Genomic DNA, 24828 nt, shown 5'->3' with positions numbered 1-24828 from the left:
AAAAGGAGGGCCTTATTTTTATGTAGAGAATCCCACGTGAGGTTGGCGAGGGAGCGGGCCGGGCACAGTGGGCCAGAAGACTGGCGGAGGCGGACAAAATCCCGCACGCGTTTTAAGCTTCGGAGTCACTAAACAGGACTCGAACCAAACGTGAGTCTCCACCAATGGATTGCTCTCCGAACGAGGAACCCATTGGTGGGGTCAGACGTTCAGTTCGAGTCCCGTTCAGCCACTCTAGAGCTCAAAACGCGTCTAGAGTTCCGGCCGCCTGCGCCGGTCTTCTGGCCCACTGTGGGCCGGGCCGGGCCGGGCCGGGCTGGCTGAGACATTCGATGGAGGGTAAGGTGAAACTGCGTCGCTGCGTCACTGCCTTACAACGGGCTGCCGTCCAAAATTGCCCCATCGGCTTGGATGCGAAGGCGCGCTTAGCCCGGTGCGCCGCCCACACTGTCGAATTTCGGCTCGTCACTGACAGCGTGCTTCGTCCGCGAGGATCGCGGATCGACTCCCGGTAGCGGCGGCCTTTCCCGACTCTATCAGTGGGGTGGGACGGTGGGACCAGAAAAAGGGGGTGGGGGCGCAAGAGGGGGTGGGGTGAAAATTGGACGGCCACGCATATCGTTAGCGGTCGACCTTGCGGCCCCCAGCTGTGCCAGCCAAGCAGGCTTGCAAGCAGGCCGCAGCGTGGAAAACGAAAGGACCGCCCGACCGACACCTTGCGGCCCTCTCGTGCAACCGGCAAACGACGCAAAGAAAAGGGGAAAAACCGGGAGACTCTGCCGGGAATCGAACTCACCCCTGCCAGCGTCCTGATGTTGTGGAGGGCGTCCTGAGCCTGCAGAGCCGCCTTCCGGGTGTAGAACGTGACGAAACAGCATCCTGCAAGCAAAAATACCTGGAGTTAATGTTGTTGTTGTTTGGGGCAGTACCATTAGGCCCGTAAGGCCGAGGGGACCACTGGTGCCGCACAATGCGTCATATTTTATACATTTTCCGGACACGAGCAGCCACCGCCCTGCGGCCCACGGCCATCTCGGCCAGCCCCGCGAAAGGGATGGCGTCGGCCCTCGGAGGGGCGGGGCGGGGCGGGGCGGGGCGGGGCGGCAGCGGCCCTTGCAGCATCAGATATCGTTTTAAATGCCACTGCGCCCAGGAGGGCTCGAGGGAGGGCCGGCCCGGCCGCGAGCCCACCAGGCTCAGCGGGGCCCACCCTTCCTTGCCGGCCGTCCGGACGGGCCGCGGGGTGGGGGTGGGGGTGGGGGCGCCAAGGGGGCGCATGGCAAAGCAGGCTCGATCGGGATTTAGCAGCCAGGCAGTGCACTGTCGCCCTTAAGGCGATGCTGCGCTGCACAAGGAAGGACTTCCGAATGCTGATTCGGTAGCTCCGTCTCTCTCGCACCCCGTGGGGGGTGCCGAGCACCCCGCGAGTGCGAGAGAGACAGAGCGCGGCTGCTCGGCATGAGCCTGCAGCGCCGCCCGCGGCGACAAGCCAAACTTGTAAACGGATCAGGCCGAGTCCCGGCGAGTGCCGGCCACTTTCAGACAGTTCCAAGGAACCGCTCGGTCAGAACCGTGTCGCCGTCCCACAGTGGGCCAGACCTGTGGAGGCGGCCAAAACCCCGGACGCGTTTTGAGCTCGAGAGTCGCTAAGTGAGACTCGATCCGAACGTGTTGCCCCACCAATGGATTGCTCTCCGAACGGGGAATTCATTGGCGGGGTCACACATTCGGTTCGAGCTCAAAACGTGTCTAGAGTTTTGGCCGCCTCCACCGGTCTTCTGGCCCACTGTGGGACGCATTGGAGGACTTGACGCCGTCTAAGTGGCCGTTCCCCCGCGCCGAGTAGCTTCGCAGAACGGCTCCGCAGCCACACCCTTCCCGCGCCACGCAGTTCCATGTGGGCAAATTTTTTGGTTTGAGATTTCCCCCGGGGCGGGCGGGCCTATAGGTAGTACAGTGTGCGTGGGCCGGTCTGGACTACGCGGGGGGAGGGGGTGCAGGACGAGGAAAAGGTAGAGTAAGGGAGGTCCCGAACTCGATCATGCGGGTCGGCAGCACCAGTATCTCGTGACCTTCCCCTCCTCTCACTTCTTCCCTCCACCCCCCCCTCTCTCTTCTTCCTCCAGGCTGGCGCCCTGCTTCCGCCTCTAAAACGGCGGACAGATTGCACTTTTGTGAATCAATGATCCGGAAAACACATTTCCATCCCTTTTACTGTGTGTGCGCGCGATATGCCCGAGTCGTCGTCGTCGTGGAGGAGGAGCAGGAGTTCCCATAGGAGCGGCGGGGGAGGGGGAAGGGGAACCCGAAGGGACGTCCCGGGACATCCCCCTCAGCACACCTCAGCGCAGCACCCTATTCGCGTGCCAGCCCGGATCGCGTTCCACACACACACACACACACACACACACACACACACACACACACACACACACAGAGCGGACATGGTGAACGACCGTGTAACTTGAAGAAACACCGGTTTTAAGGAGGCCGCATCTCGTATGACGTCTGCGACGACTATATCTTCAACAGGCATTTCGCTCATGAGCGAGCAAGAGAGGTTTCTCCCTCAAGATTTTCGTTTTGACTTTCTTGTCACTCCCGCATTTTGTAATCCTTAGGCGCTCCGGTCTCCGTCGCACACGTGAGGCGTCCCGTACGGCAGCGAGAAAGACAGAGCGACGGAACGATGAATGGGGAACCACACTCCTAATGTCTTACGGTGAAAGGCTGCACCGCCATATTAGGTGAAGATTTTCTCCATGAAACGAAAGAAATTAGTCAAAATATCTATACGGTGCAGTGAATTCTCAATGGTATGTTATACAGCCAGCTGCACCACCATAATATAGAGAATTTTCACCATAATATAGAGAAGAGAATTTTCACCATAATATAGAGAAGAGAATTTTCACCATAATATAGAGAATATAGAGAATTATCACCTTCACTTTTATCTGCACTTTTAGAGTGCAGGGGGCATGGTGGTGTCCCTGGCTGTGCTCCGTGTCTGCGCGACGGACGAGAAAAACCGAAAGCCAGCCAGCCAGGAGAAGGCGTCCCTCCGGCCGACCCTTAATTAACCGAAAAGCAGCCTGCGTCGGCTTGAGGTCGGCAAGTCGGCCCCTCCGTCTCCGGAGACAATCCGCCTCGACGCGACTCAAAAATAAAATCGCACACAAAATAAAATAGAATAAGGGCTGCCGCCGCCCTCAAAATTACCCTCGGCGACTATTTCATTTCACCCTCCCATCGCAATCTCAGGCCGGGGGGCTGCAGCGCTGCGGCATGCCTGTCACGCCGAGTAAACGCGAAAAAGATAAGGCTGGCGGGAATCGAATCCGGGCACGCCGTAATTTGTACAGTCGCCCGAGGCGACGCGGCGACCGCGGCCACGCACTGGCACACTGGGAAGATGGCGGCGCGGCGGGGAAGATACCCGCCTGTGCAGCCACAGACACGTTGAGACAGTGCATCCGGGAAGACAGACAGGCGGACAGACAGGCAGACAGACAGACACAGCCCCCCCAGGGGCTAGGCTCCGCGGTGTATCGCCACCACAGTGAGTGTTGGAGACGCACGAGACACAGATGGATGCCGACACCGGCAGATGCCAGCGCCGATGTTTCAAACAGCAAAATTTTTAATTTGTGGGAAAATTTTAATTTGTGACTGTGTCAATCACACAGGAAGAATGAAATGAAAACGTCTTGTATTGTTCTAGGTATGTTTTGAAGTAGGTATAAAGATATCATCTGCTTAAAAAAATGTCAAATTTTTTTAGCAATTTCGTAAAGTTATAGTCAAAATTTGCAAAACAAAGGTGCTAAATTAAAATTTTAAGTCATGGTGCGAACGGGCACCTGCTGCGTCTCTGGACAGGTGTAGCTTGACGCAGCAAGACGATTACACGCTCGCTCTGCGCCCTTTCGTCATCCCGTCCTTCACCCCGTCCGTCTCTCTCGCACCCACACGGTCCGCCCCGGGCGGGGCACGAGTGCGAGAGAGACAGCGAACCGCTCCGCCGGCCAAATCGCGGCCATCTGTCGGCCGTCGCTGCCGATGCCCCGATGCCCGTGCTATCGGTGTCTCCTTATCGCCTTGTCTCACTCGCCGATGGCGCTCCATCCGTATTGCGAGAGAGAGAGAGAGAGAGAGAGAGAGAGAGAGAGAGAGAGAGAGAGAGAGAGAGAGAGAGAGAGAGAGAGAGAGAGAGGAAAACGGCGGAAATCGGCATCGGAAGGGGGCTGCTCCGTCATGTTCGGCCCGAGCCTTCGTCGCTGGATGCCTGCCAATGGCTGGCCGGTCATCATTGGCAAGAATCTGCATCGCAACAAGGATGCCGGGGGAGCCACACTCTCAAAAACTTGCAAATTAATTCAGGATTCACAAAGGAAATCCTTCGTTTTTCGTATGACAAACGTAATTGTTTGCACCTTACAATGCTTCGTGAAGTACTTGGCTTTAAGCGTTGATGGCACAGGAAATGCGTGAAAACGCGAGTCCGACTTACATTGGGGTGAGGTTCCTCGAATGCCAAAGCGGCGGGCAGGGCACCGTTCTGCAGGCTGATAGCGAAGCTCGTCGCTGTCTCTCTCTCGCACTCATAGGTCGTCCCGTTGGGGTGCGAGAGAGACAGCGCCAAGTGCGCCGCCGTTTCCCAGAATCAGCCTGCTGCTGCGTCGGCCTTAAACTCCCCGGAGACGGCTTGATCAAAAATTAATCCGAAACAATTTCCCGCGAGGAAGACAAAGTTGGACCTATCGAGTGGCAGTGCTGCGCCGGCGCACTGGACAAAGCGGATCCATTTCAAAGTTGGCAGCAATGGGCTCGCCCCCTATACTCTGTGAGTGTGTGTGTGTGTGTGTTTGTGTGTGTGTGTGTGTGTGGACAACGGAGGGGAGTCTATCACGTGTCGACTTCTCCTCCATCCTTGCGGAAAATCACAGATGATAGTTTTCCCCCCCGAGGCCTGCAAGGACGCAGCAGGGCGGCCGGGACCGGGACCAGGGGCCTCTCCGCACACAAGGCAGCCTGGTGCACGCTCGCAGTGTCGCCGCCCGGTGGGCAAATTGCACGAGGAGTAACAGGAAAAAAAAAAACTTGTGCCGCAAACATAAAACACAAAAATCAGGTTTACAAAAGAAATATTTTCGGAAGGCCTCGACACTTTTTATATTTTTTTGCTGATGGTAATCGAAGTCCAATAAAAAGCGACAGTACGGCTTCGTGTCCCTACACCGCGATTTGACATGCGTGTGATGGGACCAAGCCCGGCAAGCTGATTAAGTGCTTCACTAATCACGAATCGCCACCTGCCTGGCCGGGCACGAGATCTCACGTGAGGGGGGGAGAGAGAGAGAGAGAGAGAGAGAGAGAGAGAGAGAGAGAGAGAGAGAGAGAGAGAGACGGATGATGATGGGCTCAAGCCCCAAACCGCCCACACTCATCTCCGGGCGACACGCCGCGAATCACTGCCCCATCCCTTCCTGGGCGAGCACGCGCGTGTGTGTTGCGGGGGGCAGAGAGAGAGAGGGAGACAGAGAGAGAGAGAGAGAGAGAGCGTCAAGGGGGAGTAGCCGCGATATGGCTATAAAACATTCGCGGGTCAGAGAGGTGCGGCGCTTACGCCTACCGCAGACCAAAACTTTCGTCTCTCTCTCTCTCTCCCTCTCACGCACACACAACACGCAAACTCCGCGCAGAGAACGCAGACGCGCTATAGGCTCGCACCTGCACCCAAAAAGGCCGACTGAAAATTTTGACGAGCCGGTCATACTTTTATGGTGGTCTGATTGAATAAAAAGACCTGAACCAGAGGTATGCGCCATTTTGTCGATCACTCCCGTGTTCTCTCTGTCTTTCCGCAAGGTCTCCCATCTCTCTCTAACGCACACTCACACAAACACCAGAGCCACACGTGAGCAAACGCACTGTAGTCACGCGGCACACTCGTCGTATTTTTTTCTCCCACATCAGAAACGTCACCACTGCTTCCCCACCTCACATACACACACGCGCGCGCACACACACACACGCACATCTACTGAAGAATTGCACACGCATGCGAACATTTCCGCGCACAAATCACCGCCGCGTACCGAAAGTCACGACGAAACGAAAGAGAAAGGAGGAAGAGGGAGGTTTGTGGCGGGGCAGGAGGAGGGGAGAGAGAGAGAGACAAAGAGAAAGCTGCCATCTCTTCCTTCCAGGCGGCGTGCGCGGCGCGTCGGGCGGTGCGGCTCCACCTCACTTTACCACAACAAGGAGGAGGCCCAGGCAACTTAACAACATTTCTCACACCTCCCCTCCCTCTCACTCTCCTCCCTCTCCCCTCTCCGTCACACCCACATACACTCCCACTCGCCGCAACCTCAGTCACCCCGCTCACCTCACACATGTTTCACCGCGGCTTTAGCCGAAATTGTCAAATTTTTCAGGACGTTGTTGCTCTACGGTTCGCTGCAACTGATGGTGATGCGGAGAGCGAGAGAATAGGGAAGAGAACAAAGGTGGCTTGACAGCTGTGGGTTCCCCCAGTCTGTTCCCCGAGTCGCTTTTCCGGGGTTGCTTTCTCGGCTGCTTTCCCTGAATTACTTTTCTGGGATTCGTTTCTCGGGGTTGCCTTCCGGGGGTTGCTTCTCCGGGTTTGCATTCCGGTTCGAGAGAAACGACAAAAAAACGGACGAAAAAAATAACCTTTAACCATGCTGGAAAATTTTATAAAGGAAAGCGAAGTGATGCCACACACCAGCACGAAGTACAGCAGATCCTTTCAGGCTTCCAAAAAGCATAACACGTACTCAGGCACTCATACACCTGGCTTATTTCCCCTTCACGTGCACGCACGCGCGCGGGCACACACACACACGCACACACACAGGCACCCCGTCGGCTTGCTTGTCTCTGAAATGCAACACGGCAGCCGGGAAGGAAGGGGGCGAAAAAAGGACAGTCGTCGACAAAGCCCAAAGAGGCGTTGTCTGAGGTGAGGCGGCGGAGGATGCAAAGGATACACTGCGAGGAACATCGTTAACAAGGACGGCAAACAGGCAAGCCAACACCGACGTGTGGGTGCTCGCGTCGCTCGCGTCGCTCGCGTCGCGGTGGAGGAACAGAGAGTTCGCCCGGGAGGCCGCGTCAATTTTACACGACGGTCAGTTCGTCGGCCACTCCTGTCTCTCCCGCACCTGTGTGGGGCACGCCATGAGCGCGAGAGAGACGCACCGCGTGCGCGCGCTCCGAGCCGGTTGGACAGAGCCTGATGCAAATTTGACGCGCAGCACGGCGGCGCGAAGAGAGTGCTTTGGCCTTCTGCATGCCAGCCCTGTCTGTCCCGCCTGCCCGCCTGCCTGCCTGCTGCACGACTAATCGGGGTACCCCTACCCCACGCAGTGCCTTCCCGCCCCTTCCCCCTCGCACTCGCACGCCAGCAGGCCGAACAGTCCTTCCGCCGCTCCGTCTCTCTCGCACTCGCGGGGCGTCCCGTGCGGTCCCGAGGGGCGCGAGAGAGACGGAGCGACGCAACAGCGCGCGGATTCGCTTCGCAGCGCAGGTCGCCCGGCCACCATCCCTCTACCTGCGAGACAGTTCCTTTCACGCTGCGAGATAGGGCGGCGGCCACGGCGTATCATTGTAATAACACGATTCCCCGAGATAAATCATAAGGAGGGCTGCCCATCCTTCTTTTTATCCGTCGTCCCCGTTAAAGCTTGATGCATTTCTACAAACCCTGCCGCCGCTCTGCGGGCACCGCCCCGCCAGGTTATGCAACGGGTGAGGCTCCGTCTCGGCGAGGGAGGCGAGGCGAGCGCCTTCGCCGGCCAGCCGCCGCTGTTCTGTCTCTCTCGCACCGCTCCGCGACGCCCCTGGAGTGCGACAGAGACAGAGCGACGGAAGCTCTGTTCAGCGTCCGCCGGCTGGCCGCGCACGTGTGCCAACGTGAGCCCGGCGGGTTGCATAACGGGGGCGCCGCAATGCTGGGGTGGTTGTCCTCCGCGGAGCCACGCGGAGCCACGCGGTGCAAACCAAAACCGACCCTCTACGGGGCTGCACAGTGGGCCAGAAGACCAGCGCAAGCGGTCAAAACTGTAGACGTGTAGTCGCTGAATGGTACTCGATAACCGAGTGTGTGACCTCACCAATGAGTTCCTCGTTCGGAGAGCAATCCATTGGTGGGGTGACACGTTCGGTTCGAGTACCATTTAGCGACTCTGGAGCTGAAAACGCGTCCGGGGTTCTGACCGCCTCCAACGGTCTTCTGGCCGCTGTGCGGCGGCGAGCGCCTGTGAAGTGCGGGATAGGCAACCCTTGCGCCACGGCCGCGCGGCGGGCCAGTGTGCCGCGCCGGGCGCTTGGCAGGGCGGACGAGGGGAGGGGGGGAGGGGACGAGGGCTGAAGGATAAAAAGAGGGTTCGCGGCGACGCGGGCGCTCAGCGGACGGGGTGAAGCAGTTTGCGGCTGGCTGCGCGGAGGGAATCCCCCGAAATATGGCGCGCGACGCGAGAGGCGCGGCGAGAGGCGCGGCGAGAGAGGCAAGAGGTAGTGCTCATCTGGAAGGGAAACTGATTTACGGCCAGATTATTGCTCCGGCCGCGGTCTGCCCGGAGCAGGTTGCCCCGTCATGCATCACAACAGTCGTACGTTACAAACGCACACAGACACACACAGACGCAGACACACACAGACATGCAAGACTTGCAAGGACCTCGCGGATTACAAGCGATACAGACGTCATCCTTTCGGGAGGAAACTTGCAGTTCCTACACGCACACCCAGGAACGCTCTCTCTCTCTCTCTCTCTCTCTGACACACACACACACACACACAACACACACACACACACACACACACCGCGCGCGCAAACAACGACGGCTTCGTGACTGAATGGAAAATTAATTTCCGAAAAAGGAATAAATTGAGCTAAAACTTGGGGGGAATTGAATTATTGCCCTTGGGTGGGCGTGGCGAGGCGTGGCGGGGCTTCGGCCGCGGAGAAAGTGGTGTGATGGTAAAGTTGGCAAGATTGAGAGGCTTCCATCCAGACCAATGAGCCGTTTTCCGGCGGCGCGGAAAATAAAAGTTTGACCCACTTTTCATCCCACTCGCCATGGTTAGGGATCGCCCACTAAATGCTCCTACAACACGGCGGGCAGGCGGACGGCGAGGGAGCGGGCAGACAGACAGACAAGCAGACAGACAGACGGACGGGGCGGCAGACAAACAAAAGCACGAGATTGATTGATGCGGTCAAGAGGGAAAGCCAAAGAAAAGGCCCGCACTTTTAAAATCCTTGGTGAAAACCGCCAAAAACGACTCGAACCGAACGTGTGAACCGACCAGTGGATTCCTCGTTCGGAGAGCAATCCATTGGTGGGGTCTCACGTTCGCTTCGAGTCCCATTTAGCGACTCTAGAGCTCAAAACGCGTCTGGAGTTTTTTCCGCCTGCACCGGTCTTCTGGCCCACTGTGCCCCGCCGCTGCCGCGCCAGACGAGCTAAGTGCATCCGTCGGGGCTGCAGGGCCATTCCGCGGCTGCCTTTTCACCCGTTACTGTCGTCGAGGCCACCGCGAGTCCTTGTTAACTTCCCGCGGTTTCGTTGCGTTATCCACCCCGCAAACGCGCTAGAGGGGAGGGGGGAAGCACCCTGGCCGCAGTTGTCGTCACTTAGAGCTCCGTCTCGGACGAGTAAACAGGCACTTTGTCACTTTGAGTCGCGACACCGCGGGATGGGGAGGGGGGGAGGGGGTGTGCAGCAGCACGCGTCATCAGAAGCGGCCACGTACTGCGGGCCAGGGGAGGGGAGGGGGTGTCTATTTAGTGCGGGGTAGGGACAGTTTACAGAACACATACATCAGAGTAAAAGCCGGCCGAGGGCGAAGACGTGTTACTGATCGGATCGAGTACGTCAACGTCTCCGCGGCCCCTTCGCTTGCTGTGCAGCCTCCTGTCCACACACACACACACACACACACACACACACACACACACACACACACACACACACACATCCTGCAGCGCCACACGGGTCGGATGGAGTGGCGCCGTGGCGCAGTGGGTTACGACGACGGCAGACCAGCCACCTCCCATCTGAATCCACGCCGTAAGAGGTTTAGGTTCGACTCCCGGTGGGGGCGGATCGCTACACTGTATATATTTATTATTGTCACGCCGCAGATTTTCCATTAGCTTTCTTTTTTTTGCTTTTTTTGGCGGGTCGAATAAGGAAAAGAAGACAGTATTAGCTCCCATTCTTCTTATTCATGGTGACACACAGGCACGCACACACGCACGCCCTGGGGCGCTCGAATTGCGTGTACCATTACCATTCTGGCAGCAAATCAAGTGTGCCGCCCACCACACCTCAATTCATAGCGCCAGTCCCATTTGCGGCACATGAATTTCCCCGCCATTCTCTTATTCCCCCCCCCCCCCCCCCCGGGGGGGGGGCCGCCGCCGCCCTGCTTTCCACATATCGTCATGGTGGAGAGAGGATGGTGGCAGGCCCGGTACTGCGAGCCAGAAGACCGGTAGAGGCGGCCAAAATTACGGACGGGTTTTGAGCTCCAGAGTCGCTTAACAGGCCTCGAACCGAACGGATGGGTCACCCAATGGATTGCTCTCCGAACGAGGAATCCATTAGTGGGGTCACACGTTCGGTTCGAGTCCCATTTAGTGACTCTTGAGCTCAACGCGTCTGGAGGTTTGGCCGCCTCCGCCGGTCATCTGGCCCACTGTGCGAGGGGGATGGGCGGCGCACCGGTACATTACGTTTCATGCCCGCTGGAATATTCCCACTCCAATGCGACCCTTTGCTGGCGGCACGCAGGCAGAAGAAGCCATCCCACCTTTTCTTTCCCTCGCACCAGCGGAGAGGGCGAGAGAGCGAGAGAGAGGGGGTGGTGGATGGATATGAGGGATGAAAGCAGGAAGGGAGAGAGGGGGGAGGGAGGGGGGGAAGCATGTCACCGAGAGTGTAGAGAGACATGGGACTGAATTAATGATAGTCCGCGTTGATGTATTTGCCTGATTCCAGTGTAGCAGAACCAAGGGCAGGCGTGCACCTTGCCGCGTCGCTGGTTATACTCTGCTCTCTCTCCCTCTCCCTCCCTCCCTCCACTCCTCCACGGCGGGCCCCTTTGACCGATGTTCCGTTTTGGAACAGTAGCTTGCGCACCGCGCACACACTTTCGCCTGCCAAAATTAGCGCTCCAGCCAGCCAGCCTGCCCCCAAGGCGGCGCACAGTGGGCCAGAAGACCGGTGGAGGCGGTCAAAACCCCGGACGCGTTTTGAGCTCCACAGTCGCTAAATGGGACTCGAACCGAACGTGTGACCCCACCAATGGATTGCTTTCCGAAGGAGGAACCCGTTGCTGGGGTTACAACACTGGTAGAACTAAGCGCAAATCTATGCTTGAGTCAAGCATAAAGTTACGCTTGACGACGTAGCGCTTGAAATGGAGCATACTCTGGAAATTTCCCCATGCATTTAGATAGGGGAAATCTTGGGGAAGAGCTTGTTACGCTTGATTTTAAGCTAAAACTGATTACGCTTGAGAACAGAGGGTTTTACTACGCTTTACTTTTACCAGTAAAGTTTGGTTCGAATCCCATTTAAGGACTGTCGGGCTCAAAACGCGACTAGAGTTCTGGCTACCTGCACCGGTCTTCCATTCTGGCCCACTGTGCGGCGTGAAAACGTTACGTGACATTTATTTAGGTCTCTCCTTGACCCAGCATCAGTCTCCATCCAGCAAGCCGCAGGGCCGCACGTAGTTTGCATCGAAATTACAGTTGAAGTTACGCGGATTTGACGTTAACGCGCCGAGATTACCGCCCCGCCCTTTTATTTATGCCAGCGACTTCGGCTACCGCGACGCCGCGTTCCGAGTAACTTTCGCCGCGCCTGGACAGGCTGCCGCCGCGCCAAATTCAAATTTCGCCGCGCGGTCGTTTAGTTGTTGTTGTTTCCAAGACAGTCGGGAAGGAGAGAGGGGACGCGGGAGGCAGCACGCAGCGCGCTTCGTAATTTAATGAAAATTATTCAAAAACTAGCACAACATTTTCCGCTTGCCGCATTTTATTTCCACACGCGTACTGCGTTTTTGTTTAGTCGGAACTTATTTTGTGCGGGAGATCCGAAGAATACTAATCCACGCCTCTTTGCTTGGTTTCGGGATTCTGGTCAAAATCAAATCAAAACCAAATCCCCCCCTCCCCCACGCATGCGTGTAACTTCCCTTAGTTCACGAGGGATGCGAACCCCGTAAAATGCGGCGGACTTTCGTCAACTTGACGGGGGGTAAGGTTTCGCCGCCTCGCGAGGCCTAAACAGCTTTCGCCCCGCCCCACCCCACCCCGCCTCACCCCGCCCCGCCTTGGCCCCCATCTGCGTCACCCTAACCACGCGACACGCCGTCACAGAGCCCTCCCCACCGCAAGCCACACGTCCGCGGGCTGGCAGTGTACCGGCGACAATCCCTCTGGCCGGGATTTGACTAACAGTCGGACTTGCCGAAAACCGGAAATGGACTCGTCCTGCCGTCCGACACGTCCAGTCGGCCTGGACTTCCCCCTCCCCTCTCTGCGGCTTCCAGTGCCGTGCCTGCTAAAGGCGCTCGTATCGGTTCAAAATTACCGTCGTAGAACTTTGTCTCACACGTGTACACTGAGAAAAACATTTTGTAAAATTACTAGTTTTTTAACAGTGTAGCCGCATGTGGCAGCCCACATTATAATCCCGAACGTGAACCGAGAACCAACACGAGGGGAACTGCTGAGAACAGCGCCAGCTAGATCAGTGTCTCCTAGAGCTGTCGACAAGTAGTTTGGTCGCATTCAGTTGAGCGAACAGAGTCGCGTTGTTCTGTCGAAGTCGGATCAAAATTGCCCCCCCCCCCCCCCCTTCCCCCTCGTCCTACAGTGGCTGCTCGCTCGGCTTTTAACCGTGTTGCCGAGCTTGCTGGGCTCGCTGCGCGTTTGAGGCCTTTGAAGGTGCGAAACCGACTGTGTGCGTGCGTGCGCGCTGTGAAGGGCGTGAATGCCGACACGACGAGCCGTGTGTGTGTGTGAGTGTGCGCGCGTGTGCGTGTGAACAGGTCGAGAATGTATCGGTGTGCGTAACGTGCTTGTATGTGCATTTGTCTGTGTGGAATGTGGCGCGGATTCCGTGGCTGTTATCAATCCGTAGCCAAGTGTGAGAGTTATGTCCGTAAACTGCCGCGCTCCAGCGGCCGTTCCAGGACGTTCCAGACCGTTCCAGACTGTTGCGCAGGCTGTTCCACAGGACGTTCCGAGCCGTTCCACTTCCAGGATGTCCGAGGTCGTTCCACAAGACGTTCCACAAGACGTTCCAGGCCACTCCAGCAGCGCTGCGTGGTCCAGTGGAGCGCATCATGGCGTCGGTGTCGTCGCGACAGTTCAACTCGAACCCTGCGTCGCCGTTGACGCCACCCTTTCCCTACCATTTCCAACCTGCGACTCCACGGCACTGCAAGTGCAAAAAACTAATTGCCTGCCACTCCTCCTCTTCCTCCTTCTTCGTCTTCGTTCGCACGCAACGAACAGCGGGACGCCAACCCGCATGCGTGCGCTCTCCACTCCATGAGGCGATTGACAGAATTCATTGCCGCGAGGGGCACCAGCCTGTCTCTCTCGCAACCACACGGGACGCACCGTGAGTGTGTGTGAGAGAGAGAGACTGGGTGGAGCGCGATAGCGCCTGGCGGGTAGGCAGGCCCGCGGAGCACAGATGAAACGCATTGCCTATCCTCCGGGCGACCCTTGACTTCCACCACTTTACAACACGCACGCCGTCAAACGCGGAGTAAAGCATGTAAATGCGGCTCAAGTCGGTGTCGCTCCTACACTGTCCCTCCACTCGTAAAGCGGCGGCATTACTGCGCGCTGCACCGTTACGTTTGCTCCGTCACCCCCCGGCCTCCCCCACCCCTCGCACAGTGCGCCAGAAGACCGGTGCCGGCGGCGGCGGCCAAAACTCCAGGCGCGTTTTCAGCTCCACAGTCCCAAAACGGGATCCGAACCGAACGTGTGACCCCACCAATCGATTCCTCGTTCGGAGAGCAATCCATTGGTTGGGTCACACGTTCGATTTGAGACCCACTGAGCGACTCTGGAGCTCGAAACGCGTCCAGGATTTTGAGCACCTCCACCCATTTTGCCTCTTGACCCAGGCGGATTAGCTCAGCCCTCGCTGTTCTTGCCCCCTTAGGCGCTGTCCCTTCAAGTCACCAGCCTGGCCTGCAGAATGATGCCGAGAGTCTCTCTCGCACTCAAGGGGCGCCCCGTAAAAGTGCGAGAGAGACAGACGACTCTCGAGCCTGCCGGCCGCGCGGTGAAGCGGGGCTGGAAGAAAGACAGCGGTTGACCCTGGCCGCGCCTGTTTTCCTCGTTTTCCTTCCTTTCTCGCCGTCCTTGTTTTTCTCGCTGTCGCCGCGCTTTGTCCCGATGCCCCCTTTTCTCCTCCGCGCACTTCCAGAAGAGCGTCGCTCATTTCCCGCGTGCGGCTTCCCGCGGGCTTATTCGCTCCGTCTCTCTCGCACCCCCGCGAGGCGCGCCACGAGTGAGAGGGACAGAGCGAGCCCGCCGCCGCACAGTGGGCCAGAAGACCGGTTGAGGCGGCCCAAATTCTAGACGCGTTTTGAGCTCCAGAGTCGCTAAGCAGGACTCGAACCGATCGTGTGACCCCACCAATGGATTGCTCTCCGAACGAGGAATCCAGTGGTGGGGTTACACGCTCGGTTCTACCCATTTACAGGCTCTGGAGCTCAAAACGCGTCTTGAATTTCGGCCGCGTCCGCCGGTCTTCTGGCCCACTGTGCGCTGGAGCGGCTTTGAGTCGGGCCGCCTTTGCCCACCGAAATTCGGAACAGGAGAAGCCCGCAAATTCCTTAAGTTGGACTGCAATACAGTGGCGCCACCTGTCCCGCGTGGAAGGGAGGGACAATTAGAAAGCACACCGCTTTATGACTTGATGACAAAAGTTGCACAGCGATGCGCCCCAGCGGTGGCCCCACCTTGGCCCCGCCCGGAGTTAGCACACTGCCAAGAAGCCCAGCATTACCCACACTGTTAAATCAAACGAACTCAGTCTTTGTAAGTTTTCACACTTCAAGCACACATAAAGCTTGCGAAGAAATTCTTTGTAACCGAATGAGCAGTATGGTACCCTTTCGTTTGTTAAAATTTCGTGGTTTTTGCAGTGCAACAGCGAGAAGCGACTGCCCTTTTAGGCACAACCATAAGGAGGGCCCACCGGGGCCCCGGAGGAAGGGAGCACTGCACCTGACTTGTACTTACAACACCCCCTCAGCCCCAGCCTCCCGGGCCATAAAATACCCCCCCCCCCCGCATTTACCCAGTCCGTCCTTTCTTATTCGACTCACTAATTTCTTCTCCTGTCCCCTCACTCCTTCGTCCCCTGCTTTAGAGGCTCGTCCTCCCCCCCCCCCTCAGTTCAACCCCATCTCGTCCTCAGTTCGCTCCTTCCTCCCCCTCAGCCCCCCTCCCCCCACACCTGCCAGTCCTCAAGTACTCACCCCCTCCCCCGTTAGCTCGTTACCCCCCCTCTCATTGCATTGATGTATTCCAGTGCGGTGAAGTCTCGGCAAACAAAATTAAACTGACTGAGCGCACGGAAAGCATCGCATGCCGCGCATGTTGCGCGCGTGCCGCCCGGAAAAGCAATTTTCAGGGAGGTAAGAGTCGCATCGGATGATACAATTAGGGGACAAAACACGGCAAAGAGATGAAATAATTTAAACAAAAAACGATTGAAAAAAACCTCAATTGGCCTCTGCACCTTTCTTTGGGACGACCCAATATGCATAAACACGCGCGTACGTGTCTGCCACTTCGTCTGTGTGTGTGGCAAGGGTATGTGAGAATGTGCGATGTCGCCAAAACGCAGCCCAATACACATCGCGCAAATTATACAGGGACTGTACGTATGCGGCACTCCGAGCGGAGCGGAGCCGAAACGCGAGACCGGGTTCACTGCGCTCTAAATGATTCTTCCACGCCTGCCCCCTCCTCTCGACCAATTTTGTTTACACTGCAAAATTAAATAGACGCCGTGTATTAGTGCGGTTGGCGTAAAAAGCGTTTGCCCGGGCCAAATATATGTACAGTGGCGAGCCGATTCAAAGTGGCTCGCGCAGGGCAGGTGGGAGGGGGAGGGGAGGCAAAGGGCCCCCGCCCACATACAGTGCATTCGCCAATTACGACCATCGCGCCACGCAAAATATTTACTCATCCACGGTCTACACGAAGGGGACCGGGTGTCCAGGGCATTATGCGTACACGGGATATGGAGCCTGCCTGCCTGTCTGCCTGTCTGTCTGCCTGTCTGTCTGTCTGTCTCCGCCCTGCACTCCTGCTGCGGCCAACGGTCCCCCAGCGGCGTCGCGGGGTGGCGAAATGGGCGTGCTGCGACACGGACGAGTTTTAAAATTCGGCGGCCCACGGCAAATTTTGTTTGAAAAATGTGTAGAGGCTTTACCAGAAGGCAAGTGAAAAGAAATAAATAAATAAACGCTTGCTTTTGATTTTACTGATGGGAGAGTGCTGTTTACTGACTGCACGGCAAACTGACACAGCACTACCTCGGCGAGCGCTGCATCCGACAGTGTAAGGACATTCATTGAAAGCGGTCATTTAACTTTCTCATCATACTCGCGACCTAACTACTGCGCCCAGCCGCGCCGCGCTATGCAATAATAAGCTACATTTTGTGTGTGTGTGTGTGTGTGTGTGTGTGTGTGTGAGGGCCTGTAGTCAGAGAGGGGGGTGGGGGAGGCGGAATGGCAGGAATGCCTGCAAAAAGCAAACCGCGCTCCGCTGGGCTCCGCTCCGCCGCGCGCAAGGCCGCGCGCCACCACGTCTGTGCGCGCGGGGGCGGACCGGACGGGGCCCGACGGGACCGGACCGCCGCGGCGGAGCGAAGGACCCCGACGACGTCAAAAACATGTCGCATTATGATTTAGGAGCTGAAAGAAGTGCAGGGAAAACCAGCGCACCACACAGACACACACACACACAAACACACACATAGGACGCGGCTTTCCGCAGTGTTTGTGTCAGTGTGTAAATATAGCGGCATGCATTTTGTGTGCAACTTTCGCAGAGACGCTATATGCCGGACCAAGCTTAAGCCTGTTGGCGCCACTCCATCGCGCTGCGGCTAGTGTGTGTATGTGTGTGTGTGACTGCGTTTCCCCTTGCTCTTGCAGTAAATGAATAGCGAAACCCAAAGGGCGAGCCGTTCTGCTCGCAAATGTGTGTGTGTGTGTGTGTGCGTGCGCGTGCGTGCCCCTGAGTGTGCATACACATAAGATTTAAGAGTGCTCGTGTGAGTGTGTGTTTGCGTAAGGACGTGTGTGTGTGTGTGTGCGCTTTTCGGGCCTTCGCATGCTTCGCATCTTGTATAGCGCGGACCAACCGGCTCAAAGGGCACCCGTGAGGCCTTCAACGGCCTTCCGCCAGCTAGGCCCTACAGGCAGGCGCACGCACCAACACACACACACACACACACACACACACACACGCACACACACCACTCACTTTTCTCCAGAGAAATTGGAAGTCACATTTGATTTCTAGGAATCATCGGACGCGTTGCACGCACGGCTTCAAAAGCTTCAAAGCCGGGCAACAAAGGAATCAATCCGTCCAATCCGACAGCGCACAGTGGGCCAGAAGACCGGTGGAGGCGGCCAAAACTCTAGACGCGTTTTGAGCTCCAGAGTCGCTTATGGGACTCGAACCAAACTTTTGACCCCACCAATGGATTGCTCTCCGAACGAGGAATCCATTGGTGGGGTCACACGTTCCGTTCGAATCACGTATAGCGACTCTCGGGCTCGAAACGCGTCTAGAATTTTGGCCGCTTCCACCAGTCTTCTGGCCCACTGTGCGCCAAATCGACCCGGACAGACTCCTCGCGCTCGCGTCTCGTCCAAACGTCTCGGCCCCGCTCAGCCAATGCGATCAATTATTCAGCTCATCCGAGCAAAAAGAAAATTATCGCCGCTTGTACAGCAAGGCGGTGGTGCGGGGCACTGCAAGGCAGGGCACTGTAAGGCAAGGCGGCGGAGAGGAAGCGCCTTAATATTTCATTAATCACTGGCAGAGGGCGCGCCAGTCGCAGTAATCCGGCAAAATGTTGTGAAGCAATTTTTCTGAGGCGCCAAGCGCGGAGCGGGCAAGGTTAGGGCGGAGAGAGAGAGAGAGAGACAGAGAGAGAGAGAGACAGAGAGCTGCCAGGACTTTAATCGTCTCTGTGTTTGAGCGCGAGCAGCAGACGAAAAGAAGTCAAAACTCGTTTGATATCCGGCCTCCTTCCTTCATTTTCCCTGGTGTGAGGTAATGAATTTCCCAAGGCGGGAGTGACTCTCCACCGCAGTGCAAGCAGAGCACCGATTACGTCACCGGTGACGAAACATTTTCGCGGGGTTTTAATCGTGGTTTGCCATCAAGACTCAGGCTGACACGGCAAAAAGGGTTTCTGGTTTTCTCAGGAACAACCTAGAAATCGCCTACGTAAAGACGTATGCTACCTGGGCAAACCAGAAACCTTTTCAGCCGTGGGAGGGATGGCTGAAGCTGCTTTCAAAACGTGACAACGGTCGGGCAAATTTCGACTTGCGTTAGTCACGCTTGCCAGCACATCAAAAGCAGGAGAGGCAGAGGGGAGCTTAATTCACAGTTGTTGCACAAGCAGCGGGCCCATTGGCGGACTTAGAACTTGAGCCACAAGTGGGCGAACAGCCGAACGCACTGGGCCACGATGAGGCCTCGGATTAATTGTAACGGTGGCGAAAGGGGCAGACAGGGCGCACAGTGGGCCAGAAGACCGGTGGCGGCGGTCCACATCGGAGACGCGTTTTGAGCTCCAGAGTCGCTTCATGGGACTTGAATCGAACGTGTGACTCCACCAATGGATTGCTCTCCGAACGAGGAATCCGTTGGTGGGGTCACACGTTCGGTTCGAGTCCTGTTTAGCGACTCACTGAAGCTCAAAACGCGTCTAGAGTTTCGGCCGCCTCACCGGTCTTCTGGTCCACTGTGCGGCCGCAGCCATATTCGCGCCAAAATGAAGTCCTGCCAACTTGCGCGCATTCACAGCTGACTGGAGGGCCAAACAAAGCCAGCCGAGTTGGGCGGGCCGCGGCGGGCCGGCCGGGCCACCGTTTCATCTCCAACACATCAATCAAAGGGTGCACCAGAAAGGGAGGCGGCGGCTTTGCAAGGCTTCAGAAGTCATTGACGTCCGATTTTCCACCCTAGCCAGAGCCCCATACACAGCCAACAGGAGGAAAGAATCCAACTTTCGGCAAGCTGTCGCCCGCCTGGAGAAAGTTTTTAAATTTCCATCAGTTTTGAAAGCCTTGACACCCAGGGTGAAATATTTCATCCGAAACAAAATTTTTAGGGTAACCGGCAGTGACACCGAGGCACTGGCAGGATTTTGGAAGAATGTTTCGCAGCGTTGCCGCAGAGCGCTGCAGTCGGCAACTCGCGTAGTCTCTGGCGGGGTAACCCACGATAAGGCGCACGAAAATCTTGGCATGATTACGGGGTCAGGGCAAATCGAGCAGTCGCACAGACAGACAGACAGACAGACAGACAGGCCTTGGAGGGGCCGAAAGGGGCACGCACCTGGAATTGCGCGGCCCGGTAACTAGAACTAATGGTCTGAATACGGCCCTCTTTCCGTCCTTCTCGCACTCATTACGAGCCGGGCCAGCTCTCCATCATGGATTCCAAGTTCGCTGCCAAAATGCGCCGCGGACACGCCCCGCCCCGCCCCGTGAAACCTCCCCTTTATTGTCACCTGGCTGCTCCCTCCGTTGCTTACAGTCGAAAATAAGGAAAGAGCGAGAGAGAGAAAAAAGAGGTAGAGAACGAACTGTCTGAAAGAGTCTGTCTACATTTGCAAACTTTCTCATCGTGAACATCCCCCTTGCTCTTGCCCCCCACCAGCACCACCACGCCCAGACCCTCCAAAGTTAAACAAGAAAAAGGGAGGGAAAAATACAAAAAAATAAAATGATTCTTGGAAGTATTGAGGCGACCGTGGGCCAATTACAGTGATTATGGCGTTCAATGAGAGGCACCGCGAGTTCCAGGGAATTCCAGGGAGTTCAGGAACGCAGCCAAAGCAGCATCCGACACGAATTGCCGCTGCGAATCGCTCAATCCAGCCAGCGCCCAAGAAGAAGAAGAAGAAGAAGAAGAAGAAGAAGAAGAAGAAGAAGAAGAAGAAGAAGAAGAAGAAGAAGAAGAAGAAGAAGAAGGGTGGAAGCGATTGACGAATGAAGCAAACGGCGGATAAGAAAGAAAGCAGTGGAAAGGGAATAAGAGGATCGAAGCACGCCGCCCGGAGGTGACGACGCAGACAGACCGACCGACAGACAGACAGACAGGCGAACGGACGGATAGGACTGGGCGACTGACTGATAGGAGCAAGACGTCCTGCAAATCCGGGGAGGGCTTCATCACGGGCTTAGTTGAATGTCGCAGCGGCTCGGCGAAGGCTTTCCCACGGCTTGCCCACGGCTTGCCCACGGCTTGCCCACGGCTTGCCCGGAGCCTCGCAGGCTTACGGACAGCCCCCGAAACAGCCCGGCCGCCCCGGCGCGGCACAGCCGAAGAAAAGGGGTGGGGAGAATTGAGGGTTAAAGCGAGCGAAGGATTCGCTACTGATTGAGGAATCTGGAGGCGAATTCCCGGTCCCGGCCGTCCCGGCGGGCCGAGTCTGCCGAGTCCGAACGGAGATGTCGTCGATCCGTCTCTGCCGCACGCACGGCGCGTCCCGGCGCGTCCCGCGTCGGTGCGAGAGAGACAGCGACACGGCGTGGACGCAGCCTGCAGCCAAATCTCCCAACACCGTGCCGACCCTCGAGGGGGCACAGCCTACAGTGGGGCCCACACCCACAGGGCCCAACGGGGCCCAGGCCCCTTCCCTCGGCTCCCCAATTGCGCAGTTTTTCGGCATTTCGTAACGTCACCGACTGGGACGCAAACGCGGCACGCACGGCAGTGGGAGGGAGAGAGATGCACAGTAGGGGTAGCGACCGAGGAGGAAGAAGGGAAGGGGAGGAAAAAGCAAACACCGACTGCAGGAGGATGATTTTGCCCCAACATTGAATTTAGCGTGTGCGTGGTCCGCGGTCCGCCGGTGCGTAATGGCTTGCAATACGCCATCTGGTACCGAATACCGCCGCAAATGGCGTGCCGCTGCCTTCAAAGGACAATTTGTCTCGCTTTCGCGGCAAATTGAATCCCATTCGTGCACAGATTAATTCCGTCTCTCTTGGACGCCTGTCCTGGTTCGGGTAGGTAAGCCCGTCAAGCAGAAGTGTGCATAGCGCGTTGCCTCTATTACGACAACAAAAACAGAGAGAGAGAGAGAGAGAGAGAGAGAGAGAGAGAGAGAGAGAGAGAGAGAGAGAGAGAGAGAGAGTGAGTGAGAGAGAGAGAGAGAGAGAGAGAGAGAGGGGAGGAAACTGAGAGCCGTGCAGTCCAAGCTACAGTCGAAGGGCGGGGGAAATCCCAGGGTAAAAAATAAAAGAACTAAAATAAAAAATGAAAGCAATAAAAGGAAAAACGCTGAAATTACGAGAGTCACTCAGACAAAGTGACCACGTCTGGGCGGACTTTTGCAGCGAGTATTGACTTCTTGTCACACGTGGGGGCCTCTGGGCCTGGCGGGGCTGGCGGGGCTGGCGGGGCTGGGCCGGGTGGGGGGCTGGCGGGGCTGGCGGGCGGCGCGAGCTGCTGGGGGGGCGAAGAAGCGAAGCCGAGACGCCCGCAGAGCCCTGCTTTTGGGGCTATTAGAAAGCCAGGCGGGGGTGCTCGGCAACTTACTCGTGTGTGTGTGTGTGTGTGTGTGTGCGCGCGTGCGTACGTGTCACCCCCCGGCTGCCACGAGGCTGGGAGGCGACAGTCCGCACACACTGAGGCCCTTGGACTCGCCTCACTTCCACCAACACCGCCTTGCCTGCACTGCAGCGCGCAGCGAACATCGTCCACCTGTCCCTCTCGCACGAACGCGGCGTCCTGTCCACGAGCGAGAGAGACAGAGCTTTTAGACTGGAGCACTTGAGCGAATCGTGGCTCCACCGCGGTGGGATGGAAGTAGCGCGAAAAAAAAGTTGAACAGTCGACGGGCAGAGCGGCGGGGCAGAGGGGCTATTCCCCAAATCAAAACACTAAGGCCAGCAGCGCCCGGCGCAGCGCCCCGTCCGCTTGGCCTCCCAAATCAATCCATTGTCGGCATCGAGGGGGAGGAGGGTGGCAGGCTGTAGCCGAGGCTGTAGCCGAGGCTGTAGCGCAGCAGCGCGGGACAGGTGCTTTGGGATTCGATTTGGACCGCTTTTTTCTGCGCCCCTGCGGGGACCGGGCGTTTTCGGCGTGACCGGCGCGGCCACCTTCCGTTTCCTCAAGTTTTTGATCGAGTTTCGAGCGGGCAGCAAAGCCGTATCGGCTGAGGAAGGCTTAGCCGGCCTTTTCACGGTGTGTCCGAGACTGCAGTTTTGGAGTCTGCTCGGTACGTGCGCCCCGGGCCTGGAGACCGATGAAGGCGGCCAACACGCTAGACGCGTTTTGAGCTCCAGAGTCGCTGAATGAGACTCGAGCGGAACGTGCGACCTCGCCAATGGATTGCTGGATGGTGATGCGAGTGCGAGAGAGCAGGGCGCCGGAACCACTGTCCGGAACAACGCCGGGTACGCGCAGTGTGCCTGCACTGTCAGTGTGGGCCGCCTAGGCCGCTCGGGGACACACCTGTTGGAGGCTGACGGGCAGATCAACAAGGAGAAGGAGAAGGCGGCTACACCCCGACGCCTCGGACCGCCGCGGTTTGACTCGGTTCACTGATTCCGAGAGTCGTTTTCGTCGCTCTGTCTCTCTCGCACTCATGGGGCGTGGCGCGTTGGCCCGAGAGAGACAGAGCGACGAAGACGACTCTGCAGAAGACGGCAGCGTTGCCCGTGGCGGTTCATCGGGACTGAATGCATCATCCCTCCACCCCGCAAAAGAAAAAAAAGAAAGAAAACTTGGAAAAATAAAAATAGGGAAACAGCACGTCGCTGGCGCCGCGCTGGACTCTTTCCCACTTTCCGAGGCCGAGGCAGTTTTAGCGCTTCGCTTAATGTTTACATCCAGCCAAAGTTTGGCCCCACCTTTTAGCATAATATCGGCGTGTAGGCTCAACGGCCGAATTATGTGCTCGCTGTATTTCACGCGGAGAAATCTCGTGCTGTAGTTTCGCTGGCGGCGATTTTTCTCCTCACAGTGGGCCAGAAGACCGGCGCAGGCGGCCAAAACTCTGGACGCGTTTTGAGCTCCAGATTGTGTGACCCCACCAATGGATTCCTCGTTCGGAGAGCAATCCGTTGGTGAGGTCACACGCTCGGTTCGAGTCCCATTTAGCGACTCTGGAGCTCAAAACGCGTCCGGGATTCTGACCGCCTCCACCGGCCCTCTGGCCCACAGAGCACCGGCGATTTTTCTTCTCGCTGGCAGCGCTTGCTACACCGCGAGTCGCTACACCGTAAACCGCGTGGAGAGGAGTGCGCGGTGCGCGGAGTCGTAAGGCAGCGCACGTTATGGGTGCGACAAGTGCACTACACCGCGAGCGCGGCAGGCTGTGTCGCTCTGTCTCTCTCGCACACATCGGCTGCTCCAGAGGGGTGGGAGAGAGACAGAGCGACGATTACGCGGAAATACACAAGCAAGGTTACGGGAAATGCCGCAGCTTGGCTATGGCTTCGCTATGAATAGGAACGCAGACCCGACTCCCTTTTCTCGGAAGTGTCCTCTTTGATCCTTGCAGTGACGTGGGCGGGGCCACGTGCGGCGGTGCTCAAGATTCATGGTTAATTAAAGGAGAAAACGCGGGTGACATTAAAAAGTTTAAACTGTGGCTCCGGCGAGGCCGCGCGTCTCTGCCGCGGGACGCGATGAGAGGGCCGCGGACGGACAGACGGACAGGCAGGCTGGCAGACACACAGGCGGGCAGGCTGGGCAGTCATGTCTCCCGCCATTTTAAATTTCATTAAGAAAAGGCGTGCGCACCGTCGTCGCCTGTCGTCACGTTTCCTGGTATTTTCCCACTCTTCTGTTCAAAAGTGGCGGGGCAGAATTATCTTCCGGGAGAGGGAGAGAGGCCCGAGTACAGCGTGAATTGAATGTACAAAACTCTGCACACGCCCGCATTGAGTTGCGTAATTTTGTTTTGTAGAGAGACACCTTGTATGGATATGACAATGAAATTTCAGGAATGACTCGAACCTCGTTCGGACAGCAATCCATTGGTGGGGTCACACGTTCGACTCTGGAGCTCGAAACGCGTCCAAAGTTTTGGCCGCCTCCGCTGGTCTTCTGGCCCACTGTGGGGCAGTGACTCGCCTTCTCCGTGTCCTGGCTACGGGATAATCCGCTTCGAACGACCCCAAACAAAAACCAGACCGCGGGGCGCTTTCTTCGGCCAGCAGGTGTCGTGGCCGCGGCGCCGCGGCGGGGCGGCGGCAAAATTAAGCGAAATTAGTACTTCGCGGTGCCTATAATCCTCGCGGCATATCTCAGCCGCGGCCTTCTGGCAAGCTTCCCCGTCTAGTCTCCCCCGGGAGTGTCGTCGTTTCCCGCTAAAAAATGCAATGAAGCAAGCCGCTCTGTCTCTCTCGCACCTTCATGGGGCAACCCGTGAGTGCGACAGAGACAGGCTCTTCCGAGTCGCAGCAGCAGGTCGGACTATTTCTGATGCCGGCTCAGTGGATACCGCGCTGGGAAAACGGGCCACGTTC

The 24828-nt window shown here is 57.3% G+C and overlaps 1 protein-coding gene across 11 annotated transcripts in view; it reads right to left on the bottom strand.

The window, feature by feature from the left end:
• The window catches only part of LOC117652954 (CUGBP Elav-like family member 1), a 199003-nt gene that overhangs the window by 63173 nt on the left and 111002 nt on the right, over nt 1-24828 (bottom strand). For all 11 annotated transcript variants that reach the window (XM_034398255.1, XM_034398290.1, XM_034398281.1 and 8 more), the window contains one exon: nt 797-879. In XM_034398255.1, the coding sequence (XP_034254146.1) occupies nt 797-879 (83 nt within the window). The remainder of the gene's footprint in view (nt 1-796; nt 880-24828) is intronic.

Source organism: Thrips palmi, unplaced genomic scaffold, assembly GCF_012932325.1.
Source record: "Thrips palmi isolate BJ-2018 unplaced genomic scaffold, TpBJ-2018v1 HiC_scaffold_10, whole genome shotgun sequence".
NCBI classification, from domain to species: domain Eukaryota; kingdom Metazoa; phylum Arthropoda; class Insecta; order Thysanoptera; family Thripidae; genus Thrips; species Thrips palmi.
The sequence above is the reverse complement of the archived record's forward strand: the minus strand, read 5'-3'. Positions and strand labels throughout refer to the sequence as shown.